Source organism: Odocoileus virginianus, chromosome 5, assembly GCF_023699985.2.
Source record: "Odocoileus virginianus isolate 20LAN1187 ecotype Illinois chromosome 5, Ovbor_1.2, whole genome shotgun sequence".
NCBI lineage: Eukaryota > Metazoa > Chordata > Mammalia > Artiodactyla > Cervidae > Odocoileus > Odocoileus virginianus.
This window is the reverse complement of record NC_069678.1, coordinates 8,703,562-8,724,128: the sequence shown is the minus strand read 5'-3', so window position 1 is coordinate 8,724,128 and position 20,567 is coordinate 8,703,562. Positions and strand designations below refer to the sequence as shown.

General features: G+C 47.2%; 1 protein-coding gene and 1 long non-coding RNA gene across 3 annotated transcripts in view; one reads left to right on the top strand and one right to left on the bottom strand.

Annotated features, from left to right (window-relative positions):
• The window catches only part of LOC139035128 (uncharacterized), a 238,080-nt gene that overhangs the window by 167,061 nt on the left and 50,452 nt on the right, over positions 1-20,567 (bottom strand). The gene's annotated exons all lie outside the window — the stretch shown is intronic.
• THEM5 (thioesterase superfamily member 5) lies at positions 835-11,337 on the top strand. 2 transcript variants are annotated; one of them, XM_070467351.1, is made up of 6 exons: positions 835-1,051; positions 2,927-3,128; positions 4,271-4,409; positions 10,151-10,261; positions 10,696-10,820; positions 11,138-11,337. In XM_070467351.1, the coding sequence occupies exons 1-6, from the start codon at positions 929-931 to the stop codon at positions 11,182-11,184; spliced, it is 747 nt and encodes a 248-aa protein (XP_070323452.1). In that variant the 5' UTR covers positions 835-928; the 3' UTR covers positions 11,185-11,337. The 2 variants fall into 2 exon arrangements, with proteins under 2 accessions (XP_070323452.1, XP_070323453.1); XM_070467352.1 differs by lacking the exon at positions 10,696-10,820.

Below are 20,567 nucleotides of genomic sequence, written 5' to 3'. Positions count from 1 at the left end.
ATCTTTCCAGTTATCTGGAGGTCTGTGGCCTTCTGCTGTCTATGAAACTCCTTGTTTTTAAATGTTGGCAACTAGTTCAAATATTTATGGTTAAACCCAGAGACTGAATCAATAAAAAAAACTGAGTTCCCCCAGTCCCTGAAGAAGTTTCATTCAAACCTTGACAAGAGATGAGGAAAATACTTATATTCTAGTCTTCTAAGGCAGCTAACTACAGAAGGTGGGATAAAATCTTTAAATTTCCATGTTTATTCTGGTGAATTAAAATCTGGGACTTGTAGCTGGAAATTGGCCGTTTTAATTCAGTAGAAGAAATACCACCACCAAAAAGATTTCACACCCTTGCAGACTGAGCACCTCTTCCCTGCTCCCCCACTCAAAGCTGGCTCTTCCCTAGACTTGTCATTGACAAAACCTCTGCTGCACTGCTCCCCATCTCACTCCCAGCACTGTCTCCTGCCAAAACTCCACCAACATACACAGATTCTCCATCAGCAACCTCCAGGCAAGAATCAGCTACCTCCCTTTCCTTTCCAGGAGTATTGTTGGGTTCTTCCCAGAAAAGTTCCAGGGCAATTCTCTGAAGTTTCATATACACTATCCTATTTCATTAAGTCTTCTTTTTCTCCTTTAACAAATATTTCTGAACTGAGGCCAGCCCTGCTCCACATTCATGCCCAAGCAGCACCTGCCTCTCCCCAAGGGCTGGATGGGGCTCTGCACCAGCTAGAAGCCCCAAGCATCTGTGGGTGTTGCATCAAACCAGCCCAGCCTTGCCTAGTCATCTGTGGTGGCAGCTTGCTAATAAAAGCCTGAGGCAGAGAGGAGAGAGGCTTGTCTGAGAGGCAGCTGCGCTGACAGCACCAAGAAGCAGCTGGAAATCCCTCACTGGCCTTGCTGCTACAGCCCTGCAGCTCAGCACTCAGTCATGCTACGGACAGGCTTCCAGGTGGCAGTGATACTTGGTCACCATGGAGCTCTTCCTGGTCTCACCCACCTCCTGCCCAGATTCAACCCTGCCTCAGCCTTCGGATCCTCCACGGAGACCCTGGTGAGTGAGTTCTCAGTTCAACCAAATGCACAGCCTTCTGGAGCCCAAGGATATAGTTGTTGTTGTTGTTCTGTTGCTAAGTTGAGATTCTTTGCAACCCCATGGACTGTAGCCCGCCTGGCTCCTCTGTCTATGGAATTCTTCAGGTAAGTGAGCTGCCATTTCCTTCTCCAAGGATCTTCCTGACCCAAGGATCGAACCCAAGTCTTCTTCATTGCAGGTGGACTCTTTACCATCTGAGCCACCATAGGGACCAACACAAATCTCCTCTTCCTAGATCATGGCCAGGGTAGGTGAGCCGCTTATTGGGAGCTATTTGATTTGGCAAAGGAAACCAAGTAGCCCAGATCCCAAACTAAGACCACCAGGTTACTTTCCTCCTGATCTGAATCTTGTGTGGCCACCAATCACTTTCCTCCTACGGGGCTCAGACTGTCGGGACATCCCCAGGCGAAGGATGCTGTGTGCGGCCTTAGCAAACAACTGGCCTGTTGCCCATGGTTGCAGTTGGTGCATGAGCATCTGGTGCCACAGAGGACTCCTCTTCATCCCATAGAAGGTACTGCACCACTGCGGGTGCCCAAAACATGTTTCAAAAGAGCCCCCACTCCCCACTTCCCCATTGTTACTCACTTCAGGGTGAGGACAGCTATGGACAGAGCCGAAGTAGCCCCTGAGGTCAGTAACAATGGTCCTCACCTGTGGTCCTACTCCCGTCCCCACCCCCATCCCCCCCCACCCCGAGTTAGACAGTTGCTCAGAATGAGCTCTGAGCTTCCCAGGTGGCATTAGCTTCCCAGGTGGTAAAGAACCCACCCGCTATGCAGGAGACAAAAAAGACGCAGATTCGATCCCTGGGTTAGGAAGGTCCTCTGGAGGAGGGCACAGCAACCCACCCCAGTATTCTTGCCTGGAGAATCCCATGGACAGAGGAGCCTGGCAGGCTATGGTCCATGGTGCCACAAAGAGTCGGAACCAACTGAAGCAACTTAGCACACACAAAAAGAGCTCTAGTCCAACCATCAGCTCATATGCTCATAAGTTTGGCAACCTTAGCCATATTTCCTCAGTTTTCCCATCTGTACAGTGGGGCTAATACTAGCCATTTTCAGCCTCAAAGAACAGCTCCAGGTGGTTTTCATTTTTGTTCTTGTTTGGCTGCGTTGGGTCTTAGTTGCAGCACATGGGATCTTCTTTGTGACATGCAGGATCTTTCATTCCAGCACTCCGATTCTCTAGTTGTGGCACAGGCTCAGTACTGTGGCACACAGGCTCAGTACTGTGGCACATAGGCTTAGTTGCTCCTCAGCATGTGGGATTTTAGTTCCCTGACCAGGGATTGAACCTTCAACCCCTCCATTGCAAGGCAGATTCTTAATCACTGGACCAGCAAGGAAGTTCCTTCTCAGGTTTTAAAGCAGGGCAATTATACTGCACCATCACAGAGATGCTGCCTCTAATTGTCAGCCCCAACGCCTTTCCTTCCCTTCCTTTGCACATTAGTGTCCCCTAGCCTGATAGCTCAGTTGGTAAAGAATCCACCTGCAATGTGGGAGACCTGGGTTCAATCCCTGGATTGTGAAGATCCCCTGGAGAAGGGAAAGGTTACCCACTCCAGTATTCTGGCCTGGAGAATTCCATGGACCGTATAGTCAATGGGGTCGCAAAGAGTCGGACACGACTGAGTGACTTTCACTTTTCCCCTTGCCTGGTCACTCTCAGGAGTCCCCAAGGGCCATTTTCCTCAACACTGACAGAAGGGATCAAGGAGCCCAAGAACCCAGGAGCTGGGTTACATTATGTACAGATCCCGCAGCCCAAACCACGGGCCACCTTCCAGAAAGCCATCTAGTCTCCCCAATCTTTCCTGCCCAGGTCTCAAGATTCTGTCGGGAGATGACGGAGAGTAAGAATTACGCCCTCCCCAATGCCAGCTGGGGTCCAGACATGCTGAGCCTGTATCATGAATTTCTGGAGAAGACCAAGACCGAAGGCTGGGTCAGATTGCCTTCCTTCGGGTCCAACAGAGACCACATCCAGGGGTTCAAGCTCCCACTAGAGTCATCAGCTAACTCAGGTAAGGCCTGGCCTGAGAGCGGCCCTTGGCATGCACATGCACCAGCCCACTGGAATCTGTTCAGCCAGCCCCTTTTCTGGCAGCCAGGGACTTATCGGGAGGAAACTCACAAGCTCTCTGCCAGTTCTCAGCCAGAAGTTCTTTCTGGCAAGTCAACCCCTCATGCTGCAGCCCCAGGCACATGGATGAGGAAAGCGGCCTCTCAGCCCCCGCCCCCTACTCCCCTCCTCCTGGGGATGAGAGCATGCCCAAGCAACCGCCTCTGCTCCCAGCCCAGAGTACACCCTCCAGAGAACTGCTGACTCAGCCCTCCACCCATCTGCCTCCTCACCAGGGATGCTTGCCTTACTGTCAAGCCTTATCCCAAGTCCCCCTCCCCACCCCACAAAGGTCTGAGGATTCCCCCTTGCCCACTGGAGACCTTCCACACCATCCCTGTTCTGCTAGGCCCACAGACTCCTGAAACACCCACAGGTCAGAGCAATAGAGCTTTCCACTCTCTGCATGTGCATGGACATGGACAGGTTAACCTGTCTCTCTCACTCACATACGTGTTCTTCCAGCCAAGTGCCGACTAGATGGTCCATTCAGTTTATGGAAAAAACAAAGTTGCATCGAAAATTTTTGAAGATTTTGGTTTTCATCCGAGAGAGATATGGTTCTTCTAGTCACCTTGAGGAAAAAAAAAAATCAGAACTTTGTGGGATTCCTTTGCACTTATTTTTCTGTTCCATATTGTTATTTTGAACAGTATGTGTATTAAATGCCTTACATTTTAATTTTCAATGTTTAAGGTCTCTTAAAGTCTGACTTGTCTATGACCCTACAACTACTCTCAGCCAGGGAACTTCACGAATGTTTCTTCCTCAAGATTCAGGGCTCCCGGAGGACAGGGCTGTGTTCCGCTCAGACCCAGGGCTCCAGAGGACAGGGCTGTTGTCCCCTCAGACCGAAGACCTTGAGGACGGGTCAGTGCCTCACTCTCCAGCTGAAGACTCCCCAAGAGCAGAGCCCGCGTGTCCCCTGGTTCTCTCCTCAACAGTGTGCCGGAGGCCAGCTCCATCTCTGACCCTGCCTCCTGACTGGTCCCCCGGCCTCACACACTCCCTCCTTCAGCTGTGTCACCGCCCATCTCTCCCCAGACAAAAGTGACTGGCGCCTCTTCACCAGGTGTATTGAAAGGGAAGGACAAGGCTACGAGTATGTCATCTTTTTCCAACCATCTGAGAAGAAGTCCATCTGTCTTTTCCAACCAGGACCCTACCTGGAGGGGGTTCCAGGGTAAGATAACGGGCTAACCCCAGCGGGGGACATCTTTGGCTGCTTCCTGGGCTTGGCCAAGGGGGTGGATTGGGCTCGGCCAGCCTCTGGGCTCTGTACCTCTCTCTATGGAGTTTGGTGGAGAGTGGGAGGCACTGGGCTTCAGTCTCATGGTGTCAGATGTGGAAGGATATTCTGTCATCTGGTTCAGTCCCCACTGGGCAGATAAGAGACAGTCTCCTTATTCCAGGCCTGGGAATTTTTCAGTAAAAAGGGGCCTTAGAAGCCACTCTGAGAAGGGTGTAGTGGACTCAGAAGATGACAAGATCTGGAGTTAAGGGCCAGACTTCCAGTCCTCCTCTGCCACTGCTTGTATGAAGACCCCAAGCAAGCAAGTTAACCTCTGTCTCCTGGCCTTCAGTCTCCTGGAAAAGGAAATGGCAACCCACTCCAGTATGCTTGCATGGAAAATCCCATGGACAGAGGAGCCTGGTGGGCTACAGTCCATGGGGTCACAAAGAGTTGGACATGACTGAAATGACTTAGCATGCATGCACTTCAGTCTCCTTACCTAAATCTTGGGGCAGTAATATCTACCTCCCAGAATAGCTGACAGATATGATATGAAGGGCCTGTGTGTATATACTCATAAACCATAAAGCACAATACAGCTATCAGGCTATCTCTCCAAACTTCACCTTTGCCCAGTGGGCAAACTGAGGCGCACAGAGGTAAGTGATCTTGCCCAAGGTAGCACAGGCAGTTAAGGTCAGATCCACGACTCTAACCCAGGAGGCGGGACTCCAAGTCCGTTGCTTCTTCTGTACTCCACTGCCTCCAAACTGGGAAGGGACCCAGGAAAGAGCTCACACTGGATGTAAATACATTCACGCTGGACATAAATACACACTCAGACAGGCCCTGAGCCTCTTGCTTAAGAACACTGGGTCCACGTCACCAGGTCCGTGTTTGTCTGCCTTCTTGATCCCTGTTCCTGCTTTAGACAGTCACTGAAGGCTAACTGTGGGGTCAGAATTCTTGCAAGGGAGAGGAAAGAGGGGAGGAAAGGAGAAACTTAAGGGTCCCAAGACCTTAGAGAGACAGTTGCAGTTAAACAGAATTCAAAGAGATTATTAGATGTCAGCACCTCTGCAGGCCACAGATTCCGACTGCATCCCTTTCATCCCCTTGGCCATCCTGAAGGTATCTTCCATGGGGACTTCCACATGAGTGCATGCAGACACTGGGGGACTAGTCAGAGCTCTACCCAGGCACGGGTCCCCTCCCTTATGAAGAGGAAAACCCCCCAAAGAGGCAAGGATAGGGTGGAATGTGGCCTTTGATTTGGGGGCTCATGGAAGTGGGGCTGGAAAGGCAGAAGAGAACCACTCAACACTGAGGCTAGAAGATCGAGGGGATCCAAGAAGGGATCAGCACTGAATTAGAAAAACCCAGGTCAGTCGACCTCCTGTGTGAGGAAAAATCTTGTACTTCCTGCTGTCTTTCTTTCCCGTGAGCTTCCTTCACTCTCACACAAAACACTTCCCTTCTGACACTTAGGTCACCAAATGGCTGGAAGCTCCCCCAACACCAAGCAATTCTCTGTGACACCAATGGGGGGTCCCGCAATAGAACACTGTCTACCTGGAGATAGTGTCAGACCCCACAGGTTAAAGACTCAATCCCACAAGACTGCTTCCACCCTTCTTCAGATGCCAACTGCAAGTGTAGGTGCACAGGTTACCCACAATTTCTGATCTGGCAGTAACTGGTGGTTCCCAGTACCCTTTCCTCTGGTTGGATGAATTTACTAGAACCAGTCACAGAACTCAAAGAAACACTTACTTGTGTTCCAGTTCAGTTCAGTTCAGTTGCTCAGTCATGTCCGACTCTTTGTAAACCCATAATCCACAGCACGCCAGAACTCCTTGTCCATGATGAACTCCCGGAGTTTCCCCAAACTCATGTCCATTGAGTCAGTGATGCCATTCAACCATCTCATTCTCTGTCATCCCCTTCTCCTCCTGTCCTCAATCCTTCCCAGCATCAGGGTCTTTTCAAATGAGTCAGCTCTTTGCATCAGGTGGGCAAAGTATTGGAGTTTCAGCTTCAACATCAGTCCTTCCAATGAACACTCAGGTCTGATCTCCTTTAGGATGGGCTGGTTGGATCTCCTTGCAGTCCAAGGGACTCTCAAGAGTCTTCTCCAACACCACAGTTCAAAAGCATCAGTTCTTTGAAGGTCAGCTTTCTTTATAAATCAGCTCTCACATCCATACGACTTCCCTGGTGGCTCAGACAGTAAAGTGTCTGCCTACAGTGTGGGAGACCTGGGTTCGGTCCCTGGGTCGGGAAGATCCTCTGGAGAAGGAAATGGCAACCCACTCCAGTACTCTTGCCTGGAAAATCCCATGGATGGAGGACCATCCATACATGACTACTGGAAAAACCATAGCCTTGACTAGATGGACCTTTGTTGACAAGGTAATGTCTCTGCTTTTTAATTTGCGGTCTAGGTTAGTCATAACTTTCCTTCCAAGGAGTAAGTGTCTTTGAATTTCATGGCTGCAATCACCATCTGCAGTGATTTTGGAGCCCAAAAAATAAAGTCAGCCGCTGTTTCCCCATCTATTTACTATGAAGTGATGGGACCAGATGCCATGATCTTAGTTTTCTGAACGCTGAGCTTTAAGCCAACTTTTTCACTCTCCTCTTTCACTTTCATCAAGAGGCTCTTTAGTTCCTCTTCACTTTCTGCCATAAGGGTAGTGTCATCTGCATATCTGAGGTTATTGATATTTCTCCCAGCAATCTTGATTCCAGCTTGTGCTTCTTCCAGCCCAGCGTTTCTCGTGATGTACTCTGTATATAAGTTAAATAAGCAGGGTGACAATATACAGCCTTGACGTACTCCTTTTCCTATTTGGAACCAGTCGGTTGTTCCATGTCCAGTTCTAACTGTTGCTTCCTGACCTGCATACAGGTTTCTCAGGAGGAAGGTCAGGTGGTCTGGTATTCCCATCTCTTGAAGAATTTTCCACAATTTATTGTGATCCACACAGTCAAAGGCTTTGGCATAGTCAATAAAGCAGAAATAGATGTTTTTCTGGAGCTCTCTTGCTTTTTCGATGATCCAGCAGATGTTGGCAATTTGATCTCTGGTTCCTCTGCCTTTTCTAAAACCAGCTTAAACATCTGGACATTCACGGTTCACATATTGCTGAAGCCTGGCTTGGAGAATTTTAAGTATTACTATACTAGCGTGTGAGATGAGTGCAATTGTGCGGTAGTTTGAGCAATCTTTGGGATTGCCTTTCTTTGGGACTGTAATGAAAACTGACCCCTTCCAGTCCTGTGGCAACTGCTGAGTTTTCCAAATTTGCTGACATATTGAGTGCAGCACTTTTACAGCATCATCTTTTAGGATTTGTAATAGCTTAACTGGAATTCCATCACCTCCACTAGCTTTGTTTGTAGTGATGCTTTCTAAGGCCCACTTGACTTCACATTCCAGGATGTCTGGCTCTAAGTGAGTGATCACACCATCGTGATTATCTGGGTCATGAAGATCTTTTTTTATATAATTCTTCTGTGTATTCTTGCCACCTCTTCTTAAAATCTTCTGCTTCTGTTAGGTCCATACCATTTCTGTCCTTTATTGAGCCCATCTTTGTATGAAATGTTCTCTTGGTATCTCTAATTTTCTTGAAGAGATCTCTACTCTTTCCCATTCTATTGTTTTCCTCTACTTCTTCACAGTGATCACTGAAGAACGCTTTCTCATCTCTCCTTGCTATTCTTTGGAACTCTGCATTCAAATGGGTATATCTTTCCTTTTCTCCTTTGCTTTTTGCTTCTCTTCTTTTCACAGATATTTGTAAGGCTTCTTCAGATAGCCATTTTGCTTTTTTACATTTCTTTTTCTTGGGGATGGTCTTGATCCCTGTCTCCTGTACAGTGTCATGAACCTCTGTCCATAGTTCATCAGGCACTCTGTCTATCAGATCTAGTCCTTTAAATCTATTTCTCACTTCCACTGTATAATAATAAGGGATTTGATTTAGGTCATACCTAAATGGTCTAGTGGTTTTCCCCACTTTCTTCAATTTAAGTCTGAATTTGGCAATAAGGAGTTCATGATCTGAGCCACAGTCAGCTCCCTGTCATGTTTTTGCTGAATGTATAGAGCTTCTCCATCTTTGGCTGTGAAAAATATAATCAATCTGATTTCGGTGTTGACCATCTGGTGATGTCCATGTGTAGAGTCCTCTCTTGTGTTGTTGGAAGAGGGTGTTTGCTATGACCAGTGTGTTTTCTTGGCAAAACTCTATTAGCCTTTGCCCTGCTTCATTCTGTACTCCAAGGCCAAATTTGCCTGTCGCTCCAGGTGTTTCTTGACTTCCTACTTTTGCATTCCAGTCCCCTATAATGAAAAAGACATCTTTTTTGGGTGTTAGTTCTACAAGGTCTTGTAGGTCTTCATAGAACTGTTCAACTTCAGCTTCTTCAGCTTTAATGGTCAGGGCATAGTCTTGGATTACCATGATATTGAATGGTTTGCCTTGGAAACGAACAGAGATCATTCTGTCATTTTTGAGATTGCATCCAAGTACTGCATTTCAGACTCTTTTGTTGACTATGATGGCTACTCCATCATAGTCTTCTAAGGGATTCTTGCCCACAGTAGTAGATGTAATGGTCATCTGAGTTAAAGTCACCCATTCCAGTCCATTTTAGTTCGCTGATTCCTAGAATGTCAATGTTCACTCTTGCCATCTCCTATTTGATCACTTCCAATTTGCCTTGATTCATGGACCTATGAGACACAGATTATTTGTATTCACAATTCACAGTGAGAAAACTAAGGCTTAGAAAGGTTTAGCAACTTGCACAAGATCAAACAGGTAGTGAAGGTGGAGCAAGGAGTCAAACCAGGCGGGTGTGGTTGCACGGCCCCCAGTACTTTCCACCAAAGGGAGCAGAAGCAGGGGTGTGTGGGAAGCCCGCTGGTGGCAGGCGCAGCAGGGTAACCCGTGATCGCCCAGCAGGGAAGCTGACCTGGTTGGTGGAGATTCGGCGTCACACTGTTGAAAGTCAGAAACTGGAATCTCTTTCGAGTTATCTGCTTTCTAAAACTCTGTGCCTTTCTATTTCCCCCAACTTAACCAGCAATGGAACTTTGGCATGAAGAAAGTCAGGTTACACAAGTTAGAACGAGAATTTGCACCCTTTAAATAAAGCAAGTGTTTGCAGCATCTACTGAAGCTGGCTCTCAGCTTTCCGCAGGCAGCGCCGCTCTGGAGTCCATCTTGTCATCACTGAATAGGTCCTAGGTCAAGTGTCATGGTTACCCATCTTGAAAATGTGGGCTCAACACTGGCCATAGTGACTGGTGAGGTGAGAGCTGCCGAAGGTCACAGTTTAGAGACTAAAACCCAAAAGTTCAGGGATTTTTCCATCCCCTAAAGGAGTGCACCTTTCCAAACTAGGGTAATTGCTACCAGCAGTTAGGTGATGAATCCAAAAAAAGGTCTCTTCTATTCATTCTATCAGAAAAAAATTTTTTTCCTGGTGAAATACAATAATGGTATCAGTGGTTGCTAACACAGGCTGTAGTAACATGAAAGAAAAACCAGCTGATTTTTACTGGTTTGACCAGACAGAAACCAGATCTGTTTCCTTTCCTTTCCTGGGGAAAGATGGAAGTGGTGGTGGTGGGGGTGGTTTCTGTCCCTGGCCTTACTCCCTGCCTTCTCCCCCAGGTTTGCCCACGGAGGGTCCCTGGCAGCCTTGATAGATGAGACCTTTTCTAAAACTGCTTACCTGTCTGGAGAGGGGCTGTTAACAGTAAATTTCAACATCAGGTTCAAAAAGTAAGTATGGGGTACTTCCCTGGCAGTCCAGTGGTTAATACACCCCACTTCCTATGCAGAGGGTGTGGGCTCAATCCCTGGTCAGAGAACTAAGACCCCATGTGCTATATGGTGTGGCAAAAAAATTTAACAAACAAGAAATCAGGTTTTTTTTTTTTAAGTAAGTACAGATCTTTGGGGTGTTGGCCATTGAGGGGGCAGTTGGGGTGCAGAAGACCGGTCATGCTCCTTCCCCAGCCACACAGTCCCTTGGTCCCCTGGCCAGATCAGAACCTCTGCCATGCAACTCCGGTTGCTGGCAGATGGGCCCTGATCCGGGAGCCACTTAAGTCCTTGAGGCAAGGTAAGATGAAGAGGAGTATGGGGGAAGACAGAGAGTTGAGGGGCAGGGCCCAGGGCTTACATGAGCGGGGCTATGCCACCTCCTCTCCCAGCTTGATTCCCCTGGGCTCTCTGGCTGTGCTGAATGTCAGCGTGGAAAAGATCGAGGACCAGAAGGTGTACCTGTCCTGTGTCACCCAGAGCAGAGACCAGCAGACAGTTTACGCTAAAGCCTCAGGTAAAGAGGACCTGAGCCCCAGCCCCTGGCCCTGTCCTGCTGATGCCATGCCTGGGACAAACAGAAGGGGAAATGCTAAGGATCCAATCCCAAGGTGGGCTCCAGCTTTTTAGAGTGGGATTGGGACCTGCTGTACACACAAAGTGAGGAAAAACCGAATTAGGACTTTTTTTTTTTTCTGTATATGAGTGGCCCAGCATGTCTCACAAAGCCAGGACCCAGGCACTGAGTAACTGGGTACCAAAGCTCTGAGCACCCCATCAGCTCCTGCCATCCATGCTCTGGCCCCTGCCACTTGGCTCACCCTTCTCTTGCAGGCACTTTCCTCCAGATGCAGCTGGAAGAGGATTCATCTCAACACTAGACACAGTGCCTTCAGGAGAGCCTACCAATGACCACCTTCCCTACCGGGGACCCCCCGCAGAGCAGGGGGGGGGGGCAAGAAGTAAACGGTGAAGTGAGGGAGGGGGTGCTTCCCTTGCATAAATAAAGTCTCACAGGCCTGTTCTCAATCCAAGACGCTCCTATAGTTGAAACTCAAAATTCTCCCAGGGCCTCCCACATGCTCACTTTCCCATTCAGCACCAAGAGGAGCTGTGTACTGAGGCCTGCCAGGTGCTGCGTGAGGCGCCAGGCACACGGTGATGAAAGACAAGGCCCTTGGTCTCAGCATGCACGGCGCCGGGCGGGGAGCACAGCACCCCGTCAGATCCTCCCACCTCACCGAGGCCCCGGTTATGACACAAAGGGAGGAGGGGTCAGTTTTACTCTAGGAAAGCAATCAGAGGCTTTCTAGAGGAAGCGGTGCTTGAACTGGGTCTCAAAAGTTAAGTGGTGTCCACCAGGCAGGCAGGGGAGAGGAGGATATTCTGAACAGGGGGCAAAGATACAATGACTTTGGAGAACAGCAAGGTGTTGAGTGGGGCAGGAGTTTAGGAAAAGAGAAGGGGACAGGGCAGGTGCCTGGAAGGCACCATGGAAGGTGCCTTAAACGGTGCAGTGGAGCTTGAACTTTGTCTTGTAGGCAACAGGGATCCTTTAAAGGATTTGGGCTGGGGCATGGCATAAAGTTTTGTTTTTTGGAAAGATGACTCTGGTGACAACAACAGGTCAGCAAGACTAAAGGTGGGAGCACTGGTTAGGAGACCCCTGTGGGGCTCCAACAAGAGACAGTAAGGACCTAACATGGTTCAAAGTGATGAAGATGAGAGATATGAAAATGTTGCAAAGAGTACAGTTTCTGGCTTGATGGTTCCAGGTGGCATCACTGGGCATACAGGGGGGCAGGTTTGCAGTGGAGGGAGATACTGAGGTCAACTTCACACAAATTGAACTTGAAGTACCCATGGAACATTCACCACAAGGGGAGCAGCAGCAGGAGCCCTGGATATTATCATTTGGAACTCAGAATTGATTCCATACTGACTCAATCTGTAAGTCATCAATATAAAAACTGACATGGAATCCCACGGAATGGATTATGCAGAACGAAAGTGAGGAGGAGCTATGAAGCATGAGAGGGACAAGATGACACAGGAAGGAAGGATGGGGAAAGGGGTCAATGATGGAACATGTGGTCACACTAAGGCTTAAAGCAGGGACAGAGAATCAAACACCCACTAAGAGGCCAAGAATAGGACAGGTGGGACCCCCGTTAGATCAGCAGTATCAAAGGCTATAGAGAAAGCAGACAAGAATTAAAAAGAGGCCTTTGGACTTGGCAGTAAGGAAGGTGATAGTCTTTTTTGCCAGGAGGTAGGAGCAAAATCTAGATTGTGGTAGATGAAAAACTGAATGGGAATGACAAACTGAATTGGGATGAGTCTTTCTAGGAATTTTGTTGCTATTACATTATTTAAAGAAAGAGAGTTAAGTGTATTGAGGAGAGAGGTGTCATCTTGCAGAATAGCCATCTGGTCTTAGAGATGGATCAAGAGCACAAATGGAGGGACTTCCCTGGCGATCCAAGGGATTCTTAACCAAGAATCCACCTGCCAATGCAGGGGACATGGGTTTGATCCCTGGTCCTGGAAGATCCCACGTGCTGAGGGGCAACTAAGCCTGTGGGCCACAACTACTAAAGCTCTGGAGTCCACAGGTGGACACATGCAGAGACAGAAGAACATCAATGTGATTCTGAGACCAAAAGGAAGGAGTTGGAGGGTGGGACAGAGAGGGATTAGAAATTGACAGGGATTAGAGGTTGACAAGAGCACCTTGACTTCCTCAGTGAGATAGGAGGCAAGGCCACCAGTGGGGAAAGAGGTGTGGAGGAAAGGCAATGATTTGCATAAGCCACAGTGAGGATCAGGACAAAAAATTGACCAATCCATGGGGCTAAGGCATGCTGAAGGCCCAGCTGCTGGTGAAAGGTAGGCCTCTGGAGTGGCACCAACCTGGAGTGAAAGGAAGGTGTGAAGCAGCCAGCAAAACCAAGGGGCCATGGCAGGCGCATCAGGTGAGAACAATGGTAAAGGAGGAAAAAGACCGATATGGCTGGTGCACATTTCTAAGGAGGAAAGGTTTGATGTGAGAACAGCTGTGTCACTGTTCAGTCGCTCATTGGTGTCCAACTCTTTGTGACCCCATGGACTGCAGCACGCCAGGCTTCCCTGTCCGTCACCAACTCCCAGAGTTTGCTCAAACTCATGCCCATTGAGTCGGTGATGCCATCCAGCCATCTCACTTTCTGTCATCCCCTTCTCTTCCTGCCTTCAATCTTTCCCAGCATCAGTGTCTTTTACAATGAGTCAGCTCTTCACATCAGGTGGCCAAAATATTGGAGCTTCAGCATCAGTTCTTCCAATGAATATCAGGGTTGATTTTCTTTAGGATGGACTGGTTGCATCTCCTTGCAGTCCAAGGGAATCTCAAGCATCTTCTCTAACACCACAGTTCAAAAGCATCAATTCTTCGGCACTCAACTTTCTTTATAATCCAACTCTCAATCCATACGTGACTACTGGAAAAACCATAGCTTGACTACATGGACCTTTGTCAACAAAGAGACATCTCTGCTTTTTAATATGCTGTCTAGGTTGGTCATTGCTTTTCTTTCAAGGAGCAAGCATCTTTTAATTTCATGGCTGCAGTCACTGTCCACAGTGATTTGGAGCCCAAGAAAATAAAGTTGGTTATTGTTTCCATTGTTTCCCCATCTATTTACTGTGAAGTGATGGGACTGGATGCCATGATTTTAGTCTTTTGAATGCTGAGTTTTAAGTCAGCTTTTTCAGTCTCTCACCTTCATCAAGAGGCTCTTTGATTCCTCTTTGCTTTCTGCCATAAGAGCAGTGTCATCTGCCTATCTGAGGTTACTGATATTTCTCTGATAAGTCATGTCCAACTCTTTGCAACCCCATGGACTATAGCCCGCCAGGCTCCTCTGTGTATGGGATTTCCCAGGCAAGAATACCAGAGTGGATTGCCACTTCCTTCTCCAGGGGATCTTTCCGATCCAGGAATCAAAACCCCATCTCCTGCATTGGCAGGCAGACCCTTACCACTGAGCCACCTGGGACACCCTTTATTATGTATGGTGATGCCAAATGCTGAAACAGATAAAGCTTTGTGTCTCCATAGTCTAACCCTTTTTGTAAATAGACTCTAGGTTTCATTAATGTTAGGTCTAGTGTTTGGTTTTTAGCACTCATTCAGGAACCTGACTGACAAAAGCTCTGTCATCTTCAACATGCAATTTCCAAAATCATCCTGGGGTGATGCCTAGTTGCCAAATGAGAGAAGAGAGAGTCACAGGGAGGTTTTCAGAACCAAGCCTCAGAGTGTCTCCTCAGTCACAAGACTCCACCAAACTGCAAGGGAGGTTAGCTGGAAAGTATGATCTAACTCCATGTTGTGGAAGAAAGGGAAATGGGGTTGGTAAGTAGCTAGCCACCACTGCCTCCATTTGAAAGGAGAATCAGCAGAGGAGGGTGAGTCTGTGTCCAAACTCTCATCCTGCCAAGTAAAGTATTCAAATTCAGGGGTTCGGGGAAAATAAAGTTTTTGTGGCATGGAACAGGGTCAGAGAGTTGGACACAAATTCAGCAGTGGTGGGTAGATCAGGTTGTCTTTCTAGCAACTAGACCACAAACTTCCTAAGCCATCAGTCTTGAATGACAAGCAAAAGATCAGTTGACATGGATTTGAAGAGACTTGATCCAATGCCTTCCAAAAACTGGAGATTTACTAGAAGCCACAGCCAGAAACCTTTTGGCAGCTATTCCCTCCTGCACATACTCACATAAAAATCCTTTCTCAGGGACTTGCCTAGTGGTCCAGTGGTTAAGACTCTGCACTTCCAATGCAGTGGGCATGGATTTGATCCCCAGTTGGGGAACTAAGATCCCACATGCTGCATGGCACAGCAACGAAACAAAACAAAACACCCTTCTCTTGTGCTTTCACAGTTGCCTTTGAAAACCATTAAATCCAGAGTCTAAATCAGTGTACACCAAAAACCTATTTTCCTTTATTCATGGTCAGTTCAGTTTAGTTCAGTTGCTCAGTTGTGTCTGACTCTTTGCAGCCCCATGAACTGCAGCATGCCAGGCCTCCCTGTCCATCACCAACTCCTGGAGTTTACCCAAACTCATGTCTATTGAGTCAGTGATGCCATCCAACCATCTAGGGCCTAATCTTCATTTAAACATTTCCACGAGAAGAAGGGAAATATATTCCATCTTTCCCATACAGTCAACAAAAGGAAGAAAACCAAAACAGTTGTATTTGGAAACTCAAATACAACTTACTTCTTTCTTTTCTCACTTGGCAACTAGATGTCAACACTCAGGATGACTTTGAAAGCCAAGTGCTGAGGATGGCAGAGGTTCGATACAGCCTGTCACTTCTCTACTGGGGCCAGTTTCTAGCAGAAAACAAGCATAAGCTGAAAAAACATACAGAAGTAGGAGGGTCTCAGACAAGACCCACAGCCAGGCTGGGAGTGACAGCCTTAATTGGAAAAGGCCTGCAGGGCAGGCAGGGATCTCAAGAATGGAAATAAGATCACCAGCTGCTGGAATGCTTCTCTGGCATTGAGATCATTGACAGATGCCTCTCTTCTCACAGAAGACCAAGTATTGCAGCTTTCTAGGCAGAAACAAGGGGAAGTGCCACCTCCACACTTTAAAAACCAATTCCATGTGTAGTGCGTTCATCTGGAATGCAACTACTACTCAGGTAGATGGGGTGGAATCCAACAGGCCATCCAGACAAATGTGATAGCTTATTCTGCTTGAAGCAAAGGATATGTGTTCTCCAAATATCTGAATCAAGGGCCAAAAGAAACCAAAGAGTGAATAAAGCAATTATAAGACTAAGAAAGCAAGGGATATCAATAGCTCATATTGCCGGGAGCCAACACACAAGATCCCACCCATGGCAAGGCCATGAGGGAGAAAACCTGACGGGCAAGGCAGATCAGGTTTTCAGGGATTTCGAAAAGCTGCCCCCGGCACTCACCTTAAAGATGATCTCTGTCTTTCTGATGCCTGCCTCAATAGACTACTCCCTAATTTCTGTGACACAGGCAGAAGGCCTTCCCCGATCTCTTCCCAAATAAGAATCAATTTAGAACTTTAATCAATAAGTTTCCCAGGTGGTGGTATTTTATGAGATTATCCAGGGTGAAAGGAGTGTTTTAATTTAAACTCCTTTGCTGGTAGTTTGTTAGCCAAATGCATTTATGCCCTTGGTACTAATATGCATGATTGCTTATAATGTCCTAATCATAAAATAGCATAAAGAACCTTATTATATAAAAGCCCTAATAGACATAGAGCCTTTTTGAGGGGTGAAGGAGTCCTATTAGAAAACATAAGAAAAATTATTCTATAGGTGGTTATTGGGTTGACATTTGATTGCTGTGTTTTGCTAGCTGTGTTTTGCTTGCTGTATTTTTGTATTTTTGCTTTTAATGTGCTAAGGTTGTGTTATAGAAACCATTGTTAATATAGTTAAAGATCTAGAGAAATAAGAACTTAGCCCTAGTGTGGTAACAATGAGATGGTTGTTAATTGTCAGCCAGGAGTGCTAGGCAGAAGCTGCCTCACCAAAGTCGCAGAGTCAGTGTGGGGTAAACTTCTTAGATAAATGCAACTGACAACTTCTGCAGAAGGATTAATTTTTATGTTAACAAGGTTATACTTCTACTCTGTACTGTTGCCCTATGAGACTGCTACCTTTCAGTTAAGGTCACCATGGAAACAGAAAATAGGTTTACATTCACCTGACTTGCATAAAATGGCCCCAAGGCCAGAAAATAATGTACAAGACCCTCATAAACAAAGACGTATGCAGAAAACACCCTGGTTTCGTGAAGGACAAGCTGATGTAATGTTAAACTATCTTCCCCTTAGAAATGTACTAATTTAGGGTATAAAAGCCACGGTAAAAAATAAAGCATTGCCAGACTCTGCCAGACTCTGCATCCCCCATCTGGTCACTCTCTCTCTCTTTCTCTCTCTCTCCCTTTCTCTCTCTCTCCCTCGCAGACTTGGCCCTATCAAGGCTGGTCTCATGTGTCTTCTCTCTCTCTCTCGCCGACGCCGTTCATCCTGAGGGTACCCCCTGGATCCTGCCGAGGCTGGACCCCGGCATCATATCAGCTCCCGCTAAGGTCTTCCTAAAACTAAGATCAGAGAGTTAGGTCACTCATCAAGGGTCCTGGGTGGGGAGCCAGAGCTGCAAGACATCGTATATCACCAATCCTATCACCTGCCAGTACCTTCAATGTGCGCAGGTGGCCAAGTTATGCTGCCTGAGGCCACTGCTCAAGGACACGGGACAATTTAGCCCAAAAGCCCAGGAAGTCTTGTCGTTGTCTGCTGACCTGGAAGAAACGCCTCTCCCCTCTGTGTCTCTTCTTCTGGCTTGAACCCAGGAAAGCACTCTGTATTGCCCAGTCCTTTAAGTGTCCTTCTACAGTGGCACTGGCAAGAAAAAGGAGGTCAAGGCCCCAGGTCGCCTATAAAGTTCTTGAGTGGCAGCAATGGTGCTGGAAGGGGCAGGAAGCCACACTGTGGGTCCTCATTCAGGAAGAAGCTCCGCTTAATGATGAAGACCCCTGGAGTACAAGAAAGAACAGAGGTTCTTTAAGAAAGAAAATCTGGATTCTAGTCTCAACTCTGCTACTCTTTGGCACATCATTTCTTTTGGGGTCTGTTTCTTGCCCTATAAAAATGAAAGAGTAGATGAGGTGACCTCCAAGTTCCAGGTCTGACGTCTTATTGTTCTAATTAAGTCAACTTTCAGCTCCCTGATGTGCCAGTCATTTGAGTGATTGCTCTCAGATCCCCACCCTTGTCCTACTCTGCCTTGGACTGCAGACGCCCAGTGCCTGCAATCTACATTTCCCAATCTCTTTTGTCATCGGCTTTAAAAGGCTCTGGTGGCAGACTGGAAAGTGGGAAGTCGGGAGACGTTAGAGTATTTCTCACCCTTTTCTGTTCTGAGAGGCAACTCAAGTAGTGGCAGTGTCTCAAAGATTACAGATCCTGCTAGACAGCCCTCACCTTCCTATTTTGCTATTTTTGTTCTTCCACCACCTTGGTGACAGGTTTCCTGTGATAAATGCTCTCTGTTGAACCACCTAACTGCCTGCAACACCATGGACTGTAGCCCACCAGGCTCCTCCGCCCATGGGATTCTCCAGGCAAGAATACTGGAGTCTGTAGCCATTTCCTTCTCCAGGGGATCTTCCCGACCAGGGATCGAACCCAGGTCTCCTGCACTGTAGGAAGATTCTTTATTGTCTGAGCCACCAGAGGGAAGACTGTCTTCCTCACCAGACCCCGACTAATACAGTCAGACTGTGGATTGTCTACAGTCAGTTTTCAGTCCCACTGGTGTACAGCCTAGGTAGTATACAATCTTGTGTGCCCCCTTCATTTAATATCTACCAGGAAGAGAAAATGGAAGGCAACAGGAAGGAAGAAAATAAACAGAGACTGAGCACAATACTGGCTAAATCCAAATCTCGGCCCATTTTCCCCCTGCACACAGCGCAGCTGAACACAGCTGGAGAAAACCTACACAACCTTCCTGTCCAGTCTCACTATCCTAAGTTAGTGTTAGTTGCTCAGTCATGTCCAACTCTTTTCGACCCCTTGGACTGTAGCCTGCCAGGCTCCTCTGTCCATGGAATTCTCCAGGCAAGAATACTGGAGTGGGTTGCCATTCCCTTCTTCAGGGGATCTTACTGACCCAGGAATAGAACCTGGATCTCTGCGTTGCAGGCAGATTCTTTATCATCTGAGCCACAAGGCTATAAAGCAGGCCCATAATACTGTCCAGCAATCACCCTGCAGTTTTGTAGATCATTCACTCTCCTGACTTCCTAGGTGACTGTTTCATTTCTGGTCCCCTCTACCCAAACCCCAAGCACCACCTTCCTCCCCCATCATCACTCTCACCTAAAGACCTTGTTGCCTGTGACACTGAGAAATCAGAAGTATTCAGAGAGAGCAAGCCTCCACAACCATATCTCTCCACCTACTGCCTCTACCAGTTTATTCCAGTTCCTCTCCAGTAACTGTGGGCAAACTGCTCATATGCAGGCAAGGGACCACCCTTAGCTCTATTCCTTATGCGTGACACCAATTTCTTCTAGTCTACTTGGCAACATTGCTCCAAATATTTTCCTTTGTCTCATCTGCATTATCATTTTCCTTTTCTATTTGATTTTTCCCATTGGCAAACATTATTTCTGTCATCTAAAATATTTTCTCTTGATTCTACTCCCTCTCTGGTGACTGCCCCTCTTTCTCCCTTTGAGCAAACTCCTCCAGAGAGTTGTCTTCACTCTCTTTCTCCTGTTCTTTCTTGAGCCCACTCCAATTAGTATTTTGCCTTCACCAATCCAAGAAACTGCTCTTGTCAAAGGCGCCAATGACCCTGCAGATACTACAGCTAATGGTGAAGTCTCAGTCCTTATTTTATCGGACCTTGCCACAGCATCTGGCAGAGCTGCTTCCTCCTCCTCTCCCACTCTGCTGGGGCATCCGGGACTCAGTTGTTGGATGGCTTTTCTTTTCTACCTACAGTTCATCAAGTCTTCTGACTTTAAATTCCATTTACATTTCTCTTTGTACCCACATTTATACTTCCAGTCTGGGCCTCTCCTTGAGCTCTGGATTCATATATCTACCTGCTTACTCTCCATTTTTAAAATTATTTATTAAAAAATCTATTACATCTCCATTTTTAAAATTATTTATTCTTAATTGGAGGATAATTGCTTTATCATATTGCATTGGTTTCTGCCATACATCAACATAAATCAGCCATAGCTATACATATGTCCCCTCCTTCTTGAACCTCCCTCCTACCTCCCACCCGATTCCATCCTTCTAGTCAGTATCTCCATTTAGATGTCTAACAGATATCTCAAGTTAACTGATCTAAAATTGTTGCTTGGTCGCTCAGTCGTGTCCAACTCTTTGCATCCCCATGAACTGCAGCACACCAGGTTTCCCGGTCCTTCATCATCTACCAGAGCTTGCTCACGCTCATGTCCATTGAGTCAGTGATGCCATCCAACCATCTCGTCCTCTATCATCCCCTTCTCCTCCTGCCTTCAATCTTTCCCAGCACCAGGGTCTTTTCTAATAAATCAGCTCTTCACATCAGATGGCCACAGTATTGGAGCTTCAGCTTCAGATCTAAAATTGAGCTCCTCATATTTTCCCCCTCAGCGAATGGCAACTCCATTCTTCCAACTGTTAGAGCCAAAAACCTTGGATAATT

What these genes read in the sequence shown, in the direction of transcription:
- THEM5 (XM_070467351.1), top strand. Translation starts at nt 929, where the DNA reads ATGCTACGGACAGGCTTCCAGGTGGCAGTGATACTTGGTCACCATGGA. An exon ending in AGAGTCATCAGCTAACTCAG is followed by an intron (nt 3,129 to 4,270) that starts GTAAGGCCTGGC and finishes ATCTCTCCCCAG; the next exon opens with ACAAAAGTGACTGGCGCCTC. An exon ending in AGTTTACGCTAAAGCCTCAG is followed by an intron (nt 10,821 to 11,137) that starts GTAAAGAGGACC and finishes CTTCTCTTGCAG; the next exon opens with GCACTTTCCTCCAGATGCAG.